This window comes from Microtus oregoni, unplaced genomic scaffold, assembly GCF_018167655.1.
Source record: "Microtus oregoni isolate MIOR12 unplaced genomic scaffold, Mior012 000015F_ref0000493, whole genome shotgun sequence".
Taxonomy (NCBI): domain Eukaryota; kingdom Metazoa; phylum Chordata; class Mammalia; order Rodentia; family Cricetidae; genus Microtus; species Microtus oregoni.
In genome coordinates this window covers 11,023,095-11,047,012 of record NW_024543074.1, presented here as the reverse complement: position 1 = coordinate 11,047,012, position 23,918 = coordinate 11,023,095, and the positions used below count along the sequence as shown (strand labels likewise).

Here is a 23,918-nt window from a genome sequence, read left to right as displayed (position 1 = left end):
TGGTGCTTGCCCTGGAACTGGCTCTTGTAGACCAGGCTGGCCTCAAACTCACAGAGCTCCACCTGCCTCTGCTTCCCAAGTGCTAAGATTAAAGGCGTGTGCCACCACACCCAACTTCAGGTGCATTTTGATTTCCCCTAACACTTCCATTTTCTTATAGGGTCCAGTTTGGTGTCTGTAAACTATTATTCCTCTCTCAGCATTCATGGTAAATGAAAGACAATATCCTTTCCCCCATATCAGCTTTCCTACTAGTCGTAGGAGGAATAATTAGAGCAGGAATATATTTGATTAGGAATAATTAAACATTACACAGAACCACTTATCCCACTGATGCTGGGTCCTGGCCGCCTCATTAGCATCACTCAAAAAACTTAGGAAACAAGCATACTTTCCTAATCCCAGGTTTGCAGATTCTGACTTGTCAGTTCAGGTTAGTCTAAGAATAATTTTTTTTTTTTTTTTTTTTTTTTTTTTAGTTTTTCGAGACAGGGTTTCTCTGTAGCTTTGGAGCCTTTCCTGGCACGAGCTCTTGTAGAGCAGGCTGGCCTCGAACTCACAGAGATCCGCCTGCCTCTGCCTCCCAAGTGCTGGGATTATAAGAATAATTTTTAAAGAAAGATTTTATGTTTATACCACATGTGAACTGGAGTTACAGGCACAAGGGTACTGGATTCACATTCTCTGATCTCTCCATCAAGTGAGTATGTGTATGTGTGGTTTTGTTTTGAGGTAGGGTCTCACTTAGCAGACCAGGCTTGCTTTGAACTCTTTAACTGTCCTGCCTCCACCTTCCAAGTCCTGGAGTTATGGATATTTATCTCCATGCCCACTCCAGTGCCCCATTGGCTAAATTACACTGGAGTACTATGCAGATGTGGAAAAGAAGTGTGCAGTGGCTTTCTGAGATGGAAGTTCTTCAATATAAGTAGAATGGTTTATATAATAGAAACTATTTCTTAAAATTTTTGATCTGTTTTTAGTATGACTGTTTTGCCTGCCACTTTCATGCCTTGTGCCTGTGGCAGTCAGAAGAGGTGTCAGTCCCCATTGAAACTGGAGTTCTGGGTGGTTGTGAGTCACCATGTGGGTGCTGGGAACTGAACCCAGGTTCTCTGCAAGAGCAATGTGTACTCTTGGCATATTCTTATTTAGATTTGTATATACACTGAAAGGATCTAGAATACAGAACTTATAATGTTTATTTGTAATTTTAATTTAATTAAAATTTTTGATTTTAATTGCCTCTGAGAAAGAAGACAAGTTGGAAGGGTTTTATTTCTGTTAAATTTTCTTAACGTTTTATTTTTCTTCTTCATCATCACTTTCTCTTACTTGCTTTTACCATTGTTGTTTCCTTTTCAGTTAAAAGGATTGAGCTCTCCCCTGTGATCCTTATGTGCATCCTGTTAAGAAAGCCTGCTTAAGCCAGGCATTGGTGGCACAGGCCTTTATTCCCAGCACTCGGGGGAGGGGAACAGAGGCAGATGAATCTCTGTGAGTTTGAGGCCAGCTTGGTCTACAAGTGAGCTCCAGGACAGCCAGAGCTACACAGAAAAACCCTGTCTTAGGGAGAAAAAAAGAAAAAGAAAGAAACCGTGACTATATCCATTATACCCTTATTGTGTTGTGGACACAATAAAGGTCATCCCTCATGCCTCAGCTAGTTTCCTAGCATTGGTGGAACTCTTGAGGAACAAACCCTTGGCTGGACTGGTGATGCCAAAGTGTTGTTGGACTCTACTACTGAATTTGGTGTGGACAGCAGAGCATGGTCTCATGGGAGGATGGTCTCTGTTAGGTAACCAGCCTGACCCCAAGATACTGCAGACATGAAGAAAATGTTTCAGTAAAACTATTGCTGGGGGACAGTAAGGGAAGAACACAGCTTCAAGTCCCTTCCTGGGCTTGAAGCCCTTTTGATGCTTCATCTGTGTAGAGGATTGACATGAGGATGGGATCAAAAGATTAAAAAGAATGTGTGTAAAGCTCCTGCTGCCACAGAACAGGGGTTTACAAACAGTATTGTAATCTTCACTTCATCCCTAAAATGTACTGTTATTGACTGGAAGACCTTGAAACACTAAACCCTCAGTGGAAGAAGGAAGGAGGTCATCATGGACACTCACTGTATTTCTTTCTGTTTGTAGCCGATGCTTTGATGGGAGCACCCCTGTCCATGCAGCAGCTTTTTCAGGAAACCAGTGGATCCTCAGTAAACTGCTGAATGCAGGGGGTGACCTTCGACTCCATGATGAGAAAGGTCGGAACGCAGAGGCCTGGGCTTTGGCAGCAGGAAAGGATCATAGCACCCAGGTAAGTGTGGACCTCCTTATCCAGCCATGCCAGTGAAAGAATTTAGACTAGTCAGGATCCCTGAGATCAGAACAAACTCTATGGTAGTGTTAGCATTAACACTGGACATTAGAGACCTGAATTGAAACAAATAAGTGCTTGTGGAGGCCAGAGATAGATGTCAGGTGTCTTTGCTTAATCATTCAACATCTTAATTTTTTTATCTTTTCAACTTTTTAAAAAATACTTTTATTTACATTGGTGATTTTGTCTGCACTTGTATCTATGTGAGGGTGCCAATTCCCCTGGAACTGGAGTTACAGACAGTTGTAAGCTGCCATGTGGGTGCTGGAAATTAGATCCTTGGTCTTCTGGAAAGAGTAGCCAGTGTTCTTAACCACTGAACCATCTCTTCAGTCCCATCCTTTTAGATTTTAAAAGCATGTCTTTTCCTTTGTTGTTACTGTTTATTGTGTATTTATAATGTGTGTGTACCTTGGTGTGAGTATGGAGGTTGGAGGAAAACTTTCACAAGTTGGTTCTGCCATGTGGGTGCGGGAGATCAAACCCAGGTCCTCTGGACGACTGAACAGCAAGTACTTTTAACCACTGAGCCCTTTCTTCAGCCCTCCGTCTTTGATTTTTGAGACAGGATCTTTCATTGAACCAGGCTAATAGGCCTGACCATTGAGCTATAGTCTGCCTGTCTCCCTTCCCCTGATGTCCTCCACCCCCAGTACCAGAGTCACAGACAACTTCTCATGTGGGTCCTGGGACTCTGAACTCAGGTCCTCTTCCTTACATGGCAGGTACCAACTAAGCCACCTCCTTTATCCTGTGGTATGTTTAATGTTTTATGGTATGTTTTATGTTTAATATGCTTAATGATATGTTTTGTTGTTTTAATAACACATCAGATATAAAACAAAATAGCAGAGTGCCAGCACTTCCTTGCATAGCTCCTGCCCTGCCTCTGGTTTACACTCCCCTGCCTCAGCTTTCTCATCCATTGTAGGACATAACTGTAGGAAATGGTTGGCAGGTTTTCTCCATGAAAACATTTTATATCTGTAGAAAATCACCAAGGCGTTTCCCGTTCCAGAGATTTTCCTGTTGAGAGCGCTCGGCTCCTCCTCTGCATGTTGATGCCTCCATCCCCGGACAGTGTCAGCACTGAGTGTCTCCGTTGTGTGTTGCAGATGGTGGAGTTCATGCAGCGTTGCACTTCACACATGAAGGCTATCATCCAAGGCTTCTCCTATGACCTCCTAAAGAAGATAGACTCTCCTCAGCGCCTCATCTGCAGCCCACCCTGGTTTGGTAGCCTCATCCAGGGGTGAGCAGTCTCCATCCGCTTCAGCTCTCCTGACGGGAGCCTTGTGGGTCTTTAACAGCATAACAGGTTGAAGCAGAAGGGGAAAGCCTGTCACTGCTGAATCACTAAAGAAGATAGGATCTATAGTATTTCCAAGAGCCGAATTATAACATTCTTCCTCCTCCTCCTCCTTCCTCCCCCCACCCACTTTTATTTTTCTGGGTTTTGAGTCATGGTCTTTCTACATAGCCTTGACTGTCTTGGAATTCACTGTTCTGACCAAGCTGACTCGAACTCAGAAATCAGCCTGCCTGCTTCTGAGTGCTGAGATTAAAGGTATGTGCCATCACACCTGGCAGCAGACTAGTTTTCATTCAGTCCTAGTTGAAACTGCTGAACCATCAGCTGAGCATCCGTTGCGTGCCTGACACAGTGCCAACCTCTTAAAAGCTAGAGAACTATAAGGCACTGTTACTGTTTCCAGTCAAATTTGAGTCGATGGGACCCTGGTGTGCAGGTGGTTTGAGTGTAATAGTGGGAAGACCAGCGCTGGATGAGCAACATTTATGTCTAGTCCTTGCAGACGTCCTCTGTCCATTCGTAGGCTAGCAGATCCCCCTCTTTAGGCTGTGTTTTTCCCATCTGTAAAATGAAAAGTTGTGGAAGATATGCTTTGAGAGTCTTTTGATATGGGAGTGTCATATATCAATCTGCTGATTTCATTGGTTAAGCAATAAAGAAACTGCTTGGCCCTGATAGGTTAAAACATAGGTGGGAGAAGTAAACAGAACAGAATGCTGGGAGGAAGAGGAAGTGAGCTGAGAGACACCATGCTCCCCTCTCCAGATGCGATTGCTCTGCTCTCTGAGACACACGCGATGAAGCTCAGACCCAGGATGGACGTAGGCTAGAATCTTCCCAGTAAGCGCACCTTGGGGTGCTATATACAGATTATTAGAAATGGGCTAGTCCAGGTGCAAGAGTTAGCCGGGAAGAGGATAGATATAATGGGTCAAGCAGTGTTTAAATGAATACAGTTTGTGTGTTGTTATTTCAGGGCATAAGCTAGTGAGGCAGCCGGGGTGCTGGGGACGCAGCCCCGCCACTCCTATTACAACAGTCTTTCCAGCTCTGACCGTTATTAGTGTCTATTGATACATGATGAATCACTTCTCAAATTTAACACTATTTCAGATTTCACACATTTTCTGTGGGTCAGGAATCAGAGAATGGGTTGGGAGGGGGGTGCCATCATCTGAAGTCTTACCTAAATGGGGGTTCAGTTCTAAAATGACACACTAACATGACCGGCACGTTATTGTTAGGATTGGATCACGGGTGACTGATTGAATGTCCTCAAAGTTCCCCCGGAACCAGTGAACCAACAGAGATCAGGACAAAAGTCAGGATAGATCTTACTTTGGTGGTGACTCATCATATCTTATTGAGTGTGTGCATGTGCATGTGCCATCACGCATGACAACCTGTGGGAGTCCATTCTCTCCCCACCATGTGGACCTTGGAGATCAAACTCTGGTCATCAAACTCAGTGGCAATCACCTTTATCCACTGAGCCATCCTTCCTCCACCCAAGTAACTCAGTCCATTATTTCTGCAATATCCTACTGAATCAGCAGAGTAGCCTGGAATGAAATGTGAGGGTGTAAATACCAGGAGGTGAGAATCCCAGGTCCTCCCTCAGAGGGTGTCTATTACACCATCTCATTTCATAATTCAAAAGTCAACTAGTTATGTTCATTTGGTTATACATGTACTAAGGTTGGAATACAGAGAAAATTACCCTGGCCCCTGTGCTAAGATAGTGAAGTGTTCGCTGTTTTTCTGTGTGGCTGTTGGCAGGAAGAACACACAGCCATCCACCTCAGTGCCAGTTGCTGCCACTATGTGCCATCACTGCCTGTCGATAACCACTGTCCTTTGTCATCCCTACTCCCATAACTCAGGCTGGCCTCCAGTTTGCTACGTGGCAGAAGATGGCCTTGAACTCTGGATCCTGTCTTTACCTCCCAAGGATTGGGGCTACAGACATGTACAACTTTGTCCAGGTTGGCCTTAAACTCACTAGGTCAGGATGGCTTCAAAGTTGAGTTCCTCTTGCCTCAGCCTCTCAGATGCTGGAATTACAGTGTGTACTACCACTCTCAGCTGCCCAAAGTCTCCCCCTCCTTTTTGTGATAGGGTCTCATGTAGCCTTGGCTGGTTCAAACTTGATATATGACTAAGGATGACCTTAAACTCTGGATCCTCTGCTTCTACCTCCTAAGTGCTAAGCTCTGTAGCCTGTGCTGACTTGGATCTTTCTGTGTAGCCTGGGTTAGCCTCAAAGCATCCATGGGTCTCTTACTTTAGCCTATTAGGTGTTGGGATTATAGGAATGCACTAGCTTGCTTTTCCCAAGCCCTTTAAGGTAATCCTCTTTAATAATAATATAAAAAGACAGGATGGGCATGGTGGCACACGCCTTTAGTCCCAGCACCTGGGAGGCAGAAGCAGGGGATCTCTGTGATTTTGAGGCCAGCCTGGTCTACAGAGCAAGTTCCAGGACAGCCAGAGCTACACACAGAGAAACCCTGTCTAAGAAAGAAAAGAAAAGAATTGTTTGGTGGCTGGAGAGACGGCTCAGTGGCTAAGAGCATTGGTTGCTCTTGTAAAGGACTGGGATTCTATGGCAGCCAACAACTGCCCGTGACTCCAGACCAGGGGATCTGTGTTCAGCATGCACGTGCTGCACAGACATATATGCAGGCAAAGCACCCATACACCTAAAAAACAATAAATAAAAAAAAATAAAAAGACAGGACTCAGCATGGTATGGTGGCACTCAGGAGGCAGAGGCAGACAGATCTCTGAGTTCCAGGCCAGCCTGGTCTACAGAACAGAATTCCAGGACAGCCAGGGCTACACAGAGAAACCCTGTCTCAAAAAGAAAAAAAATTTTTTTGTTCTTTTTTCCTTTCTTTCTTGTTAAGTCGGGGATCTCGTACTTAGCCCCTTCTGTCCTCCAACCCATAGTAGTCCACTTGTCTCGGCTTCCCAAGGGTCAGGGTTCCAGATGTGAGCATCATGCCTGGCAAACAATTATACTCTCAACAAGAAGTCAAGCTTGGCATGATGTGCACAGCTGTAATTCTTGTAGAGCTGCTAGGCAGGGAAAGGGAACAAAAAAGGGCATTTGCAGCCAGATGCTTCTTCTTGGGCACCATATTGAACATAATCCATGCATGTGTCCGATTCCTCTAGCATAATCCATGCCCCACAATATCCTTTCTAAAGCAGAGAGAAAACATCACTAATTTCTTTTTTCCTCTCATCTGTCTCCCCCAGTGAAGTTGCAGAGTTCTCCAACTTGCCTGTCCTGTTTTTTTATTTTGTTTTTTCAAACTTCAACAAATTGTCCTTGAGTTTTCTTCTGAATTTTTTAAAAATTATTTATTTATTTATTATGTATACAATATTCTGTCTGTGTGTATGCCTAGAGGCCAGAAGAGGGTACCATATCTCATTACAGATGGTTGTGAGCCACCATGTGGTTGCTGGGAATTGAACTCAGGACCTTTGGAAGAGCGGGCAATGCTCTTAACCTCTAAGCCATCTCTCCAGCCCTAACTTTTAATTTTTTAATAATTTATTTAACTTTATTTTGTGTGCATTGGTATAAAGGTATCAAATCTCCTGGAACTGGAGCTGTGATGTGGGTTTTGGGAAAAGCAATCAGTGCTCTTAGCTGCTGAAAGAATTTTCTTTTAAGTTCTTATATCAACCAAAGTAATACTTCCAAAAGAACCTGTGCTTCTCAGTGCCAGCACTTGAGGAGTGGGTAGAAGATCTCAGCCTGGGCTACATAAAAAGACCTGACAAAATAAAAAAGGTCAGTAGTGCAAAGACAGCTGCCTTAGCTTGTTTTCTGTTTCTGTGATAAGTATCATAACAAAATCAGATTGATGAGGAAATGTTTATCTGGTTTATGCTTCCTAATCGCAGTCCGACACTGAGGAACATCACAGCATGAGCTCCAGCAGGGGCAGAGGCAGGCACCGGGGAGGAACGCTGTGTACTTGTTCCCAGTGGCTTATTCAGCTTCACGTCCCTGGGAATGGCTCTACACACAGTGGGCTGGGCCCTCCTGCATCAGTTAGCAATTGAGAAATGACCCACAGCCGGGTGGTGGTGGCACACGCCTTTAATTCCAGCATTCGAGAGGCAGAGGCAGGCAGAGTTTGCGGCTAGCTTGTTCTACAAGTTCTAGGATAGTCAGGGCTACACAGAGAAACCCCTGCCTTGAACCACTCCCCCGCCCCCGCAACTCAAAAAGTAAGAAATGACCCACAGGCCTGGTCACAGGCCACTCTGGTCTGGAGAGGTTGTTAATTGATGGCTCTGTTTACAAGTGACTCTAGGTTTGTGGCAGGTTGATGGCTGAAGCTGACTATGACAACAATTAACACAGTCTTCAAATCTTGGGTTAGTGCTTTCCCTTTGGATATGAATGATAAATTCTTACTTTTTCTCCTTTAAATGTTTCTAGGAGTCCAAATAGTTCTCCTAACCGACAGCTGAAACCTGGAATCATTTCTGCCCAAAATATCTACAGCTTTGGCTTTGGAAAGGTAAGAGGTTGCTACTCATAGCCGAGGTTTGCTGGTCTAGCTAGAGAATCATATGACCACATCTCTCCACCTTACTCAGCTCTTCTCTGTTTTGGGCATGGTTTGAGGTAGGCTCTCAAACTTAGAGCAGTCCTGTGTCAGCTTCCCAGCACTGGGATCACAGGTGCAAACTGCCCTATTTGGAGATACTATTTGTCCTCAAAACATTCCTCAATTCATTAAAAGCATTTCAGCTGTACTTATTAAACCTGTACAAGGTCATTGGGGAGCAACCCCATAGAGCTGGAACAGTTTTCTGTCTCTTTATTAAGGGAGAGGGTCTGGGACCTTTATGAGAAACTTCTAAGTGCTCTTGTATCCTAAGCAAGTGCTTTGTCACTGAATTGTATGTGATCCCAGCCCTCAATTCCTCCCTCCTAGCCTCCGAGTATTTTTTCTTCTTTGCTCTTTTTCATTGTAGGAAAGATATTTCTTAGTGTTCCTGTCCTTACCGATAAATGATAAACACCATATAGAATTCATTTGAATGACTCTGGCAAGATAGGAAGTGTGTAGAACGTGACCCCACTAGGGAACATTGGTGGGTGAATAAATTATCTTTGCTTTTCTAGTCTCTATTGTCTTGGGGGTGAGGATGAAGGCAAAAATAATTCTGGCTTTTTTCCCTCCACCGAGGGTGAAACCAGGATGTCTGGCATGATATGCAGATGCTTTACTATGCTGTTTCCTCAGCACACGTTATGTTCACTTTTGCTCACCTAGACCTCAATTCTGGAGAGGTCACTATAGGTCTCTGTCTTTGCTACATTTCTTTTTTAAAAAAAGTTTATTTTTATTTATTTATTTTTGGTTTTCTGAGGCAGGGTTTCTCTGTAGCTTTTGGAGCCTGTCCTGGAACTAACTCTGTAGAGCAGGCTGGCCTTGAACTCACAGAGATCCGCCTGCCTCTGTCTCCCAGTGCTGGGATTAAAGGCGTGCGCCACCACTGCCTGTTTGCTACATTTCTATTGCCATGACAAAACAGCATAATCAAGGCAACTTAGAAAAGAAAGCATTTCTTCTGGGGGCTCATGGTTCCAGAAGCTTAGAGTGCATGACCATTATGGTAGGGAGCATGGCAACCGGCAGGAGAGCATGCTGCAAGAGCGCTAGCTGAGAGCTTACATCTGGCAGGAGAGCATGCTGCAAGAGCGCTAGCTGAGAGCTTACATCTGGCAGGTGGGCATGCTGCAAGAGCACTAGCTGAGAGCTTACATCTGGCCCACAAACACAAGACAGAAAACTGAGAGAGCTGACTGGAAATGGAGTGAGTTTTTGAAACCCCAGAACCTACCTTTAGTGAGTGACAAACCTCCTCCAATAAGACCACATCTCCTAATCCTTTTCAAATAGCTCTAGTAACTGGGGGCCAAACATCATTCTCATTCAGACTACCACAATCCCCTTAGTCCCAGTCATATCACTACAGGCAAGATGTCGGACTTCTGTCTGTGAACCACCTCAGAAAAGGGAAAGAATATTACAAGATTCAAAATAGTATAAAGTCAGTTGTGGATCATGTAGGATCATGCCTATGACCCTACCCTTTAGAAGAATGTGTCATTGTAAAAAGTAAGGCCAAAGTTACATGAGATGGTAATTCCTATAATCTCAGTCCTCCAGAGGTCGGGGCAGGGAGATCATGCATTTGAAGTTTATGTGAGCTGCATATGGAGATCTTACTCAAAAACAGGTAGTACAACTGGGCATGGTGGTGCACACCTTTAATCCCAACACTTGGAAGGCAGGCAGGCAGGCAGATCCCTTCGAGTTTGTGACCAGCCTGGGCTACATGGTAAGACCATGTCTCAAAGATCAGTCAAACATCACCAACAAAGATAGTACATAGGTGTATTTACTAAGTAAGGAACAGCTCTACGCAAAAGTGACAAGATTCTGCAGGTATTTTGCTTTCCCGTTTTTTCCCTCCCATTTTGAAGCTATTCCTTGGTTTCAGTTTTATCTCACTCCAGGGATGCAGCTCACATATCCAGGATCTCTTCCAGTAATTGGAGAAAAGGAAGTGATTCAAGCTGATGATGAGCCTACCTTTTCTTTCTTCAGTGGCCCCTACATGGTCATGACCAAGTAAGTGGGAGTGGACAGTGTCCCCTGGGAAGAGTAGCTTCCTGTGGATTGATAGCTTCTCCTCAAACAGAACTCATAGGTGTAAATTAGGGTTTCTCACTGCACATTTTTTGGATAGATTCTTAGCTGTGGTCAGACCTGTGCTTTGTAGGATGTTCAGGAATGAGCCTGATCTCTGCACACTGGGTCTTTAGCAGCTGTCCATGGTCCCCTCGGTTGTGACAAGCAGACTGTCCATAGACTTTATGAATTAGCTCCTATCCAGAGAACAGCTGGCTCCTGTCTGTCCTAACAGCCTCGTAACTATTCTCTCTTCTCCGATCACCACTGCCCTATCCATCAGCCACACTGCTGTCACCACTGTCTAACAGAAAAACCTTACCAGATTATTCTCTTCCCTTGAATTCTTCCGTGACTTTTGCCTCCTCGCTTAATTCTCCAGGCTGCTTTAAACCCTGGGAGTTGGTGGGGGGGGGGGATCCAGCCCCCTAAGGGATAGTAGGGATGCTGCGTGAGCCTGGTTTCTGGGTCCGTGGGAAGGAAACCTGGTTCACGGAAGCAATGACTGCTCAACCCCTCTCTTGGCACTATCTCCGCCTCTTTTAGCCTAGTGTGGAACAGGAGCAGAGTCACAGTGAAGGAATTGAACCTCCCCACCCACCCTCGTTGTAGCAGACTGAGATTGGCTGATTTGTTGATTGCTGAGCAGGAGCACAGCAGGTAAGAAGAACCAGGTACAAGACCTACAATAGGGCTGGTGGGTGGTGGTGACTCTCGTCTTTAATCTTGAGTTCAAGGTTAGCCTGGTCTACAAAGTGACTTCCAGGACAGCCAGGGCTGTTACACAGAGAAACCCTATCTCCAAACAACAACACTTATGAAGAGAAAGAGGGACTAATGTGTAACACCCAATTTTGTGTTACACCCTCGGTACAGTTCGCGACACTGTACCATACGCGAGTCAGGCAAGGGCCTGGAGATTGAAAGAACACACAAAGAGACCAGGGTCATTCGAAAGGAGATCAGCCCAATGCCCTTTATTCAGACTTGGGGGAATCCTTAAGTATCTAACTGCTGCACAAGGATCTCTGCCCACGCAGGTGGGAAATTACCATATTAACAATGGAAACAATGCCATACAGCTAATCACCAGGCGGGGCAGGGAGAACCCAGGAACAAACAGGTTGCTTAGTTAGCTGACCAGAAACTGTCCTCGCAAATGCACCCAGAACAAGGGCAGACCTGGGCCCTACACTAATGATTAGTATGAGGAGTGTGGATTGTGATGGTAAGGGGCTCAATTCTGTCATCTGTCCCATAACTTCATGTCTTCAGATGAACAGGCTCCAGAACCATTTGATTTTTCTGCTGTGGCCCCTGAGGCCTGCTCCATTTGGGAACTGGTACCCATCTGGAGAGCAAATGACTGTCCTGCTTTCATAGAGCATAGCACTCCATAAGAACCACATCTCGACTACTGAGGACATGAATCTCAGTTCCAAAGGCTTCCTGAAGTTCTAGAGTTATGTTATTTAGGTCTTGGTGAGTCAGACACTGGGTTCATGATTTCATACCAGGCCACTGAGCTAGCTCCTGAATAAACCCTTGTTTTGAAGAAGCTAGCCTGAATGACCTACACAGGTAGGTAGGCATGGTGTGTGCTTTGACGTGATGCTGGGTAGGTATGTGACTTTGGCTACCAACTTTCTAGGAAAATTCTACCATTGATTCCTGTGTTTTTTTTTTAATTTTTAAAAATTTTTTTAAAAGATTTATTATGTATACAGTATTCTTTCTGCCTGCATGTGTGCCTGCACCCCAGAAGAGAGCACTATGTTGTAAACCACTATGTGGTTGCTGGGAATTGAACTTGGGTCCTCTGGAAGAACAGTCAGTGCTCTTAACCACTGAGCCATCTCTCCAGTTCTTGTCGTTTGTCAGAGATAGGATTTCTTTGTGTAGCTGTCCTGGCTGTCCTGGCTGTCCTAGAACCCACTCTGTAGACCAGGTTTCCCTTGAATTCACAGAGATCCACCTGCCTCTGCCTCCCAAGTGCTGGGCTTAAAGGTGTGCTCCATCACTGCCTGGCTTGGTTACTGCTTTTCTAAAGTGAGTAGGAGGGTGTGTTTCTGAGATGATGTATGCAGCTTACGCAGGCTCTCGGTCAGGGTTTCTATTGCTGTGATAAAACATCATGACCAAAAAGAAAGTTGGGGAAGAAAGGGTTTATTTAGTTTACACTTCCATATAGCTGTTCGTCATTGAAGGAAGCCAGGACAGGAACTCAAACAGGGCAGGAGCTGCTGTAGAGGCCATGGAGGAGTGCTGCTAGCTTGCTCAGTCTGCATTTTTTTCTTTTATTTCAGCCTTTTTCTTTCTTTTTTGTTTTTGTTTTTCAAGACAGGGTTTTGGGCTGGAGAGATGGCTCAGTGGTTAAGAGCACTGGCTGCTCTTCCAAAGGTCCTGAGTTCAATTCCCAGCAACCACATGGTGGCTCACAACCATCCATAATGAGATCTGGTGCCCTCTTCAGGCATATGTGCAGGCAGAATACAGTATACATAATAAATCTTAAAAAAAAAAAAAGACAGGGTTTCTCCGTAGCTTTTGGTTCCTTTCCTGGAACTTGCTCTTGTAGACCAGGCTGGCCTTGAACTCACAGAGATCCGCCTGCCTCTGCCTTGTGAGTGCTGGGATTAAAGGCATGTGCCACCACTGCCCAGCACCACTGATAACTCTTAAACTTTCAGCATCTTCCAATAGATGTCTTCCCTTCCAGAACTCATTTTATTTTCTAAAAAAAATGATGTATATAAGTTGTGATTTGTTCGCTTTTGTTTTTCTGTGCTGTGTTTGTTTTGAGACAAGATCTCATGCATCGCAGACTGGACTTGAGCTCACTGTGTAGCCGAGGATGAACTTGAGCCTCTCCTGCTTCCGTCTCCTGAGTACTGAGATTATAGGTTGAGCCACCATGCCCGCTATAAGTGGAATTTGTTTAGAATGTGTTCAAATGACATAAAGAATATCACCTGTGTTTTCATCATGCTCTCCTCTGCCGTGTCCCTAATGAAGATTTTTATCTTTTGTAGCAACCTGCGGCACCCTAACCTGCTGCAGCTGATGGCAGTATGTTTGTCCCAGGACCTGAAGAAAATTCGCCTGGTGTATGAGCGTATCACAGTCGGCACCCTGTTCAGTGTCCTCCATGAACGAGTAAATGGTCTTTCTATAGATTTCCCCAGCTGCCTTACTCTTCTCCCTGCCCTCTTCCCTGCCATTTTTGCAGAGTTCTCATTTAGGAGATGAATCTGTAAATTATTTTTATGTATTGCTTGTGGTGTAACATGCCAGATAAGACTGATAAGCAAATGTTGAACTAATGTGATTTAATTTTTTTCACATTGGTTGGTCAATTGATTTGTATGTCTTGTCTGTCTGTGTTATTCCTATGGAAGTCAGAAGACAGCTTGTTGGAAGGCGTGCTCGCCTTCTGCCGAGGGTTCCAGGAAATGAATTCAGGTCACCACGCTTGGTAGCAAACTTACCTTTCTTTACCTCTGAGCCACTTCACTGGCCATGATACAATAATAGTCTTCCTCTTTTTCCTTCTTTCATTAAACAAATTTATCAGGGGGTGGTGCATAACATTCCACAGTTATAGATCAGAGGATAACTTTGTAGAGTTGGTTCTCCCTTCCACCTTTATGTGGTTCTGGGTAACAAAAGCAGGTCGTCAGACTTAAATCACAGCCGCCCTTACCTGCTGAGCCATCTAGTTGGCCTTGTTTTATTTTGTTTTGAGACAGGCTTAACTGTGTAACCATGACTAGCCTCAAACTCATGACCTTCCTACCACTCAGCCTCCTAAGTGCTGGATGTGCCGCAATTCCTGGCTTCTCAGTCTTGTGCCTTTGGTTTTTTTTTTTTTTTTTTAAATCAGCTCTTCAATAGCTCAACAGAACCAGAAACATTAATGCAATTCTGGCTGAGCCATTGGCCACAGGTTCTTTTCCCTACATCTTACTTGTGCTCTGTCCTGGTTTGTTACATAGAGACCTTTATTGCTTTCCTTTTCACCTCTCAGATTTCCTTGGGGTGAAGGAATATCTTCCATCATCTTGTAGCTTAGTGTTCTTTCGCCAGGATATGACTTCCAGGAGCTCTTTCTCCGTGGCCTTCTTCTAAATGCTGTGGCTGGGAGTAAAGAGACCCTGCAGAGAGTCTTTCTTTTCATCTGATGGGGCTGGAAGCTGAGTTGATTCTCTGCAACTTGTAGAGTCCTTTGAGCTTCCAGGTTCTCCCAGCCACAGTGCTGGTTAGGGAGGTGCCAGGGCAGCTTTACTGGCAGTTTCCCAGGTTAAGCTGGAATGCTCATACCAAGTTTAGAGTACTTTCTTCTAATGCGTCATTATATAAAGCAGCTCACCTGTAGGAAAGGAGCTGCGGTTTAGAGGCAGCAGCCTGGATCAGTGGAACTATAGATCTGAAGTCACTTAACCTCACTGACATTTAGGCTCCCCATCTGCTGAATGAGAATACCAGGAAGTGTGAGAATCAAATGAAGAGACTTTGGAAATGACACCAGGAGGTCTTTCCTTTTGGTTTTGGAACTTTCTCTCTTGCTTGCAGAGGTCCCAGTTCCCAGTGTTGCACATGGAAGTGATTGTGCACTTACTGCTCCAGATCGCCGATGCCTTGATCTACCTCCATTCCCGAGGCTTTGTCCATCGCTCCCTTAGCTCCTATGCTGTCCACATTGTCTCTGCAGGGGAAGCAAGACTGACCAACCTGGAATACATGATGGAAAGGTAGATAGAGCCTCCCGTGTAGTTTCTTTCTGAAGAGGGACTCCCTGGGAGACCTTTGTTATAGTGCTGAAATCTAATGTGTTCAGGTTTCCTAATTGGTGGGAAAACTGTCTGTCAGCACAGAAAGATTTACCAAATTCAAAGGCTATTTGCAAAGGCTGTTTAAGTTTGTTTTGCGTTCTGTGTGTGTGTGTGTGTGTGTGTGTGTGTGTGTGTGTGTGAGAGAGAGAGAGAGAGAGAGAGAGAGAGAAGCTGTTTGCAAAGGCTATAGTTAGATTGCTTAAAAATTGGTTTTGCAGTTGGGCAGTGGCACATGCCTTTAATCCCAGCACTTGGGAGACAGAGACAGGCGGATCTCTGTGAGTTCGAGGCCAGCCTGGTCTACAAGAGCTAGTTCCAGGACAGGCTCCAAAGCTACAGAGAAACCCTGTCTCGAAAAACCAACAAACAAAAATTATTTTGCATTTTTTGTGTGCGTGGGGGGAGGAAGGGAGGGAGGGAAAGAGGGGAGGGGAGGGCAATTCAAGTCATCAGGCTTGCTGTCAGGAACCTTTTCCACTGAGGCCTGTATTAGAGCTTGCCAGCAGTGAAGCAGGAGTTTTAGAAGGGTTTTTAGGACTAGGAGTGGAGCCCAGGGCCCTGGAAAGGGGTGCTACCGCAGCTAGGGCTAGCTGGCCCTGGTCAGGTAATACCAAGTTGGGTCCTAGTACTATGGTCATTGGAGGTGTTACAACAACTCACAGGGTGAACAGAATCCCTATGTCTTTCCTTCCTGGATCATATAACTATAAACCCCAAGTATTGCGTGTTAACTGGTTAGCTCTTTTTTTTCTCAGTGAAAGTGATTGTGATTTTAGATTTTTTTTTTTTCTGGTGTGGTACGGGTGAAAGAGACTAAGTCCTTTTTGTTAACCCTCAACCAGGAGACATTGACATTGGTTTTACATCCCCAGGCAGCACATTAAAATATTTTAGCCCTCCCCCCATACTGCAGAGTTTGCTTTCCCCCCCGGACAAATATTTCATTCAGAATGTTTGTATACAGGATAAAAGTTTCTGGGGGTTTGCTCAGTATCCTCCCAGGAGTAATTTGCTAAACACAGGTCAAAAGTTAGCTGGGGGAACCAGGTATTTAGGGGATGAACTCCAGTGGCTAGCTTTAAGGCTTGCCCAGTCTCAAAGTTAGTCAGGGTCCAGATTAAACATCAGGGCAAAGATCAGCAAGCCTGGCAGAGTCAGGCCTCCTTGAGAGGATTTTGGGTACGTTGAAGCTTTTATTTGGATGGTCCTGGGTCGTCCTGTGAAGGTGCAGGCTTGACGTGAGATGCATGCATCCAGGCTGCAATACCGTCCACTTTGAGGGCAGTAGGTGTAGGGTCCCCTCCAGCGAGGTTTAAGGTTCTGGGACCGGTGTCTCTGAACATACACAGAATCGCCAACCTGGAATGGGTGTGAGATTTCCGGGTGCCCGGGCTGGTGTTGGGAGGTGCCAGCAGAGAAGCAGGGAGAGTAGCTTAGTCCAGCGGACAGCAGCAGGGATAGCTAGGGCCTCCTTAGGGAGGGTCTAGTCTGGCCTGCAGCAGCAGGCTCTGGTCAGATAAATACCATTTTATGTCCCAAGTCCTTCCCGACACCCATGGAGACAGTCCCGCTTCTCGCCCCTGGGAGACAAGTGGGGGAGATGTCTGAACCCCCGTGTTGCCAGCCTCCAGGGGCAGCTGTGGGGGATATGTATCTCGGATATCCCAGGAGGCTAGCTCTGCCACTAGTTGACAGAAATCAGGGGTGAGGGCAGGGGTATCAAAGCAAGGGCTTGAGGAGGCATGGATTGCAGGTATGAGCGGGCAGCTGCTGTTCTGGCTGTGGGGTGCTGCAGCTTTCCTCATGTCCCTCCGGATATACCCCAGGCATCAATTCTGGAACGAACGCGAGATTTCCAGGTATCAGGGTGGCCAGGGGTCTCTATGCCTGGGCTCGGAGATCTGGAGAGCCTTCAACCGCGCCTGCAGATGGGGTTTGTGAGCAAATGGGTCATGAGGGGCCTTAGGAAACTAAGAGGGGGGTCCCCCATATTGGATCTCATAGGGGGTTAGTCCAAGCTGAGACGGGGTGTTTCGTACACAGAACAGGGCTAGGGGAAGGAGCTGTACCCAGTCTCTAGTGCCAGATTCCAAAGGCTAATTTGGTAAGGGTCTTTATTTATCCTTTTTACCTGTCCTGAGCTCTGGGGTCTGTATGCAATTTTTCCCAGTCTTACCTATGCCCTGACTTTTCTGAGTAACAAGGCAGTTTTACCATCAACCTCGATTACCTTGAGCAGGCCAAACCTTGAGAAGATTTCTTCTTTGATCTTCTTAGTCCTGGTAAGAAAAGCTTCTCTGCCTTCCGAAGGAAGGTCAGAAGGGTAAGGGTTAGCTAGAGTTGATGAAGGACATACTGGGCATGATAGAAATAGTGTGAGATTTGGGCTTGCTGATCTCTATGGAACTTCAGGCAGAAATGGCAATCAGGAAGTCATCATAGCTGCAACAGTATACGTTCTTTTGTAATGTAAGTTGATGAACCATGAGTCCAGATAACTCTCAATTCTGCATTTATTTTGGGTAACTCTGTATTTGGGCTCATTAGTTTAACACCTTGCCAATAGTAACATTCCATCTCCGGGCATGAAAGGGATGCAGCAGGCTTTTTTCTACTCTTAATTCCTCAACTGATTCTTTTTTTTTTTTTAAAGATTTATTTATTTATTTATTTATTATGTATACAGTGTTCTGTCTGTCTATATGTTTGCTGCCCCAAAGAGGGCACCAGATCTCATTTATTGTGAGCCACCATGTGGTTGCTGGGAATTGAACGCAGGACCTCAGGAAGAGCAGTCAGTGCTCTTAACCTCTGAGCCATCTCTCCAGCCCCTCAACTGAATCTTTAGATTAGTACACCACTTGATCCTGCATGTGCTGTCACATAGAGTTATACCCAAATAGAATGCAAAAACTGAATTCCATAAAACTTCACTGCCCTACAGTGGCAGCCAGAACAGAAGTCTCTCTTCCTCAGCACCACTCCAGCCCTTTTCCATGTTGGCATGACACACAGGGCCTCTCATACGGTAAGTGAGCACTTGAGAAGGAAGGCTGGAAGAGAAAAAAGTAAGAATAAAAAGGAAAGGATTTGAATTCTGGTTATGACTCGTCCTTTGCTCGGACCTAACCTGAGCCCAAGAGGCCTGTGGTCCTTTGGAGAAATGCCCAGCTTGAAAGGAAGCATGGTAGTTTCCCCCAAATATGCTTTAGACAATAGAATACCCATTGCCTTTTGGGGGATAGCTGATGAAGAGCACTTATCTAGCACGCATGAGGGTCTGTGTTTGATTCCCAGTTCCCCCATAAAACAAAATCATAGCCAAAAAAAGAACTGTTGACTTTTGTGGTACTAATGTAATTTATGTTACTATATAATTATATAGTGAATATTCAAATTTATACATTAAATATATAAATGTTTGTGTATTAAATATGTCTGCAAAAAAATAAATATGGGCCGGGCGATGGTGGCGCACGCCTTTAATCCCAGCACTCAGGAGGCAGAGGCAGGTGGATCTCTGTGAGTTCGAGATGAGACTGGTCTACAGAGCTAGTTCCCGGACAGGCTCCAAAGCCACAGAGAAACCCTGTCTCGAAAAACCAAAGAAAAAAAAATATGTCTGCATATCACAATACACAGTTTCCCAGTTTATCGTTTAGTGATACAAATAAAAACTAAGATCGTATTTTCTAATTCATGATTTCCTGAGTTCACTGCTCTCTGTCAATGGCGTGCTGGATGGACAGAGAACTGTGGAGGTGGGGGAATATGACAAAAATGCAATGTATAAAAATTCTGAAGGAATTAATTAAAATATCATTTAAAAAATCTCACTGATAGAAACATCAATCTGAGAAGCCCATCCTAGCTTCTAAAATTTATGCTTATGCCAGACCAGACTGGTCTTGCACTCACAGAGATTTATCTGCCTCCCGAGTATTAGTTAATTTTCTGTTGCTGTGACAGAGCACCATAAGCAAGGTGATTTAGAAAAGAAAGTGTTTAATTGGCTTACAGTTTCAGAGCGTTAGCCCACAATGGAGGGGCAAAGGCATGGCGGCAGCAACAGCTGAGAGCTCATAGCTTGATCCACAAGGAGGAGGAGAGAGCACTGGGAATTGTGCCAGTCTTCTGAGACCTAAAGACCAGCCTCCCCAGTGACTCACCTCCTCCAACTGGTCCATGCCTCCTAATCTCTCCCTGACAGCTTCACCAACTGGGGACCAAGCATTCAAACATATGAGCCTGTGGGGCAGCTCTCATGTACACCACCACATGGGAATATAGGCATGTGTCATCCATCTCCCTGGCCTTTGCCCTTCTAGTAACAGTTCAAAAATTGTTTTTATTTTATGTATGAGCATTTTGCCCACATGTATGTATATGTGTGTATCATGTGCATGCCTGGTGTCCACAAAGACCAGAAGAGGGAGTTGGACTCCTGGAGCTAGAGTTATGGGCAGTTGTAACCTACATGTGCTGGGAATTTAACCCAGGTCCTTTGCTGTACCTCTGAGGTGCTTGGGTTCCAGGTGTGCTAGTGCTGGAGCGTGAGCTCGGGTTTCTTACCCGCTGTGCATGCACTCTACCAACTGATCTCTGTTCCCAGCCCCAGGATAATTATCAGTGAGCACTCATCAGACCTTTACCAAATGCTTGCCATTATGGCCATATTATGTCTTACTTGGTGGAATGAGTACTTTATGCCCACAGAGTGTTGCCACATCCATAATTTCATTTGAATACCATGACAGCCATGGGTAGTCAGTACTGACTTCACTTCACCCTGAGGCCTCTTGTTGGCCTGGGGGACATTTATGGTAGTCTGACTTGGCTCTTAAGATGTTTGGTTGGAAAGATAACTGTTTACGCAAATCAGTGAACTTTGATGGACTGAAAGGGCTCATTCCCCAGAGGACTTGATCTCAGAAAAGAAGTCATAGGCCAGGTGTCGTGGTGCACCTCTTTAATCCCAGCACTCAGGAAAGAGGTATGTGGCTCTCTGTGTGTTTTATGCCAGTCTGGGCCTTATAGGATAAAGGCTTTGCCATTAGTCTGACAACCTGAGGTCAAACCCTGCATGTTGCGGGTAATGCAGTGCAAGTGTGTAGGTTCAAGAAGGTCTGTGAAATGAAGACTCAGAGACACTTTGAGATTGAACTTAGCTTTAGCAGCCGCAGGGGTCCCAGCCTCGGTGAAATGAAGCACTTTCCCTTAGCCCGTCACATTTTTATTTTTCTCTATATTTACACTTTAGCCCGTAGATTTCCGTATCTCAAAACAACCTGAATGAAGCTTCCAAAAATACAATGCCAAGTGCAAACACCTGATTCAGGAGGTACCATGGTTTTCCAGAGGGGGAAAAATGTGGCTACTCTCAGAGAGCTGAATGCAAGATATAATAAGAATAAACTTAAGTTATAACTATTCTGCAGCTAATAAAACAGTACTACTTTTAAAGTAGATTATCAGGGAAGGGCTCCCTAAGGAGGCAACTTACTTTCTCTCTTTCTTTTCCTTTTCTTTTCTTTTCTTTTTTTCTTTTTCTTTTTTGGTTTTTCAAGACAGGGTTTCTCTGTGTAGCCCTAGCTGTCCTGGAACTAGTTCTTGTAGACCAGGCTGGCTCCGAACTCACAGAGATCTGCCTGTCTCTGCCTCCTGAGTGCTGGATCAAAGGCATGCATTGCCACTGCCTAGCAGAGGCAACTTTCAAATTAATGTCTTGGCCACAAGAAACAGCCAGTTACTGAACATGTCAGGCAGGAGGAACTGCTCATATGGAGTGGAAGTGGGAATGTCTTCCTAGTGCAAGTGGACGATGGCCCCTGTGGTTTGAGTGGAGTGGGGAGTGGCCACATAAACTAGGGGAGGTAGGGCCAGTCAAGCAGGGATGATAAGGAATTGTATGTATTGGGAGAACTCTGAGGCAGTGTATGGTAACTCTGTTTAGCTGAATTAGCGGAAGCTCCAGGAGATTGGTAACTCATAGGAAAGTGTTTACGTGCGCTATGTGGTGATTGCAACAACTCCTTAAGGGAAACTCGGCCTTGTGTTTCCTTCCATAGCCAGGACAGTGGCACACACAGGGACGTGACGCGAGTGCCCCTCCCCACCCAGCTCTACAACTGGGCTGCTCCAGAAGTGATCCTACAGAAGGCGGCCACTGTGAAGTCAGACATCTACAGCTTTTCCATGATCATACAAGAAATTTTAACAGGTGATCGATGTGTATATTCAAAGTTGATCCAAGTCCTTATTTTTAGGTTAGAGATTTCCCCCCAGGAATTACTTAGTTTTATGAAAATTCAGAACTTAAAGAAAAAAATCCTGAAGGATCTTTGTTTGTTTGTATATTTGTCTGCTTTTCTAACATGTAGCCCCGACTTTCCTGGAACTAGCTATGTAGACCAGGCTGGCTTCAAACTTAGACAGTTTGCCTCTGCCTACTGAGTTCTGGGAATAAAAGCATGCAGCACTACACCTGGCTTCAAGGATCTTCTTTGTGCTTATTAGACACCAAGGTAGTTTCCAAGAAATCTTCCTTTAACTATTTACAACTCAGAAAAGCCCATAGATCTTCCCGCTATTGATAAAGCACTTAAGCGAAAATAGGAAATGGTAGATGCATACCTGATGTCACTTGAAGAAAATGAAAGCCCCTTGAAACCTACATGACTTTGAATAAAGTACTCACATAACTGAAGACAAAAGGACTCCTTCGAGAGAGACGGACATATCCGTATGCATACACACATATAACACCACATTCAAGTGAGGAAGTAGGCAGAGTCAGCTGCCCCTTTGATGTTTGGAATCCTAGAGGCAAAATTGCACTCTTCAGGAGATGAATTCATGATCTACTCAGCCTGATGCCCAAGCATTAGCTTGTCTCCAAGTCTACTAGGGACACCCATGTATGCAGGAAGCTGACACTAACTATTTTCTGTGTCAGAGGGATTTCCCTGCTATATAGGTTAAGTGACTCCTTGTCCATAATTGGGCCAGGTGGTTTCTCTGGGGGAAGAAGGTAATGTTTAAAGGGACCAACTGAATCGACTAAATTCTTAACCACTCCTGATTTATTTTTTCTTTCTATTATTTCTCTGTGTTATTCCGTATTTTTAAATGTTTTATTATCATATATTAATTATATATGGTAATTGGCTTTATGATGTTTTTATACATATATATATATAATATATTTTGATCATATTCACCCTCCTTGCTCTTTCTATTTTTAATTTTATTTTGTGTGTATGTGTATTTTGTCTACATGCATATCTGTGCACCTAGTGCCTGCAGTACCCAGAAGAGGGCATTGGATCCCTGGAAGTAAGGTTACTGATGATTGTAAGCAGCAATGTGGGTGATAGGAATTGAACCTGGATCCTCTGGAAGAGCAGCCAGTGCTCTTAACTGCTGAGCCATCTCTCCAGCCCCTACATTACCCACTTTTGCCCCACCTCACTCAGTCACAACTAGTCCCTTTCTACTTTCATGTCTGTTTGTCTTTTTCCATGACCCCGTGAGTTCCATTAGGGTTGTTTACAGGAACATGGGCAAGAGGTTATTACAGAGACACAGGCAACTTACTTGTGAATACATCACTGAAGAAAATCAGTGATTTTCTTCTGTCTTAATCTTATTCCTATCTATTACTTTTTACTTATAGACAACATACCCTGGAATGGCTTGGATGGCTCAGTTATTAAAGAAACCATAGCCTTGGGAAGTTATTTAGAAGCGGATGTCAGGCTTCCGGAACCTTACTATGATCGTTAAATCAGGTATCCACGCCAAGCAGAAAAATCGAACAATGAACCTACAAGATATTCGGTATATTCTAAAGAATGACTTAAAGGCAAGCCCTAAAATTGGGAGAAGTTTGTTTCTGCTACCTACTTCATTGGGTTAGAGACCAGGAAGCTAGAGGCCCAAGTTTTAACAATGTTTGGAATTGAGGACAGTGGTGCATGCCTGAAGATTTATGTCGTGTGAGGACATGGGTTGGGGATGGGATACTGAAGTAGGATCAGGAGTTCAAGATTTTCCTAGACTACATAGAAAGTTCAAAGCTAGTGTAGAGGTACATACTATGACTAGTTCTCAAAAAGTCCCCAAAGTTTTGGAAAGCCTTGTTTTATTATACTGTATTGCTGAGGAAAGCCTCTCTGTTTAACTTAGAGAATGCGTCAGAGAATTGAGGCGAGATCTGGAGAAGTTGTAGGGTATAATAAAGATAAAGTGAATGGCAGGAGTGGACTAATAATAAACCAGCTAATTAGGATTGATGGCCAGTCTAATAAGAGAAAGAAAGAGATATTTGAGATATTTATGTTTCTAAAAGCACAGATAGCATTTGTATGAATTGAGATGTGTCATTGACAATGTTTTGTTGTAGGAGTTTCTTGGAGCTCAGAAAACTCAGCCAACTGAGAGCCCCAGAATGCAGAGCTATGAAGCCCATGCAGATGTTAACCCCCATCTAGGACTAACTTCAGAATATCAAAAGGACATTCCAGACTTGGACATCAAAGAGCTAAAGGAAATGGGTATGACTTGAACACACAAAGCATGCTGTTATGCATGTGTGGAGTTAGAAGACAACTGTGGGGGCTGGAGAGATGGCTCAGAGGTTAAGAGCATTGACTGCTATTC

At 44.6% G+C, this 23,918-nt stretch overlaps 1 protein-coding gene across 1 annotated transcript in view; it reads left to right on the top strand.

Moving 5' to 3' along the window:
- The window catches only part of LOC121456194 (inactive serine/threonine-protein kinase TEX14-like), an 82,513-nt gene that overhangs the window by 11,713 nt on the left and 46,882 nt on the right, over nt 1-23,918 (top strand). Inside the window, 11 exon segments of the mRNA XM_041664077.1 lie at nt 2,151-2,316; nt 3,495-3,631; nt 8,157-8,238; nt 10,235-10,365; nt 10,972-11,085; nt 13,458-13,581; nt 14,998-15,176; nt 21,326-21,477; nt 22,933-23,035; nt 23,037-23,121; nt 23,662-23,812. Coding sequence (XP_041520011.1) covers nt 2,151-2,316; nt 3,495-3,631; nt 8,157-8,238; nt 10,235-10,365; nt 10,972-11,085; nt 13,458-13,581; nt 14,998-15,176; nt 21,326-21,477; nt 22,933-23,035; nt 23,037-23,121; nt 23,662-23,812 — 1,424 coding nt within the window.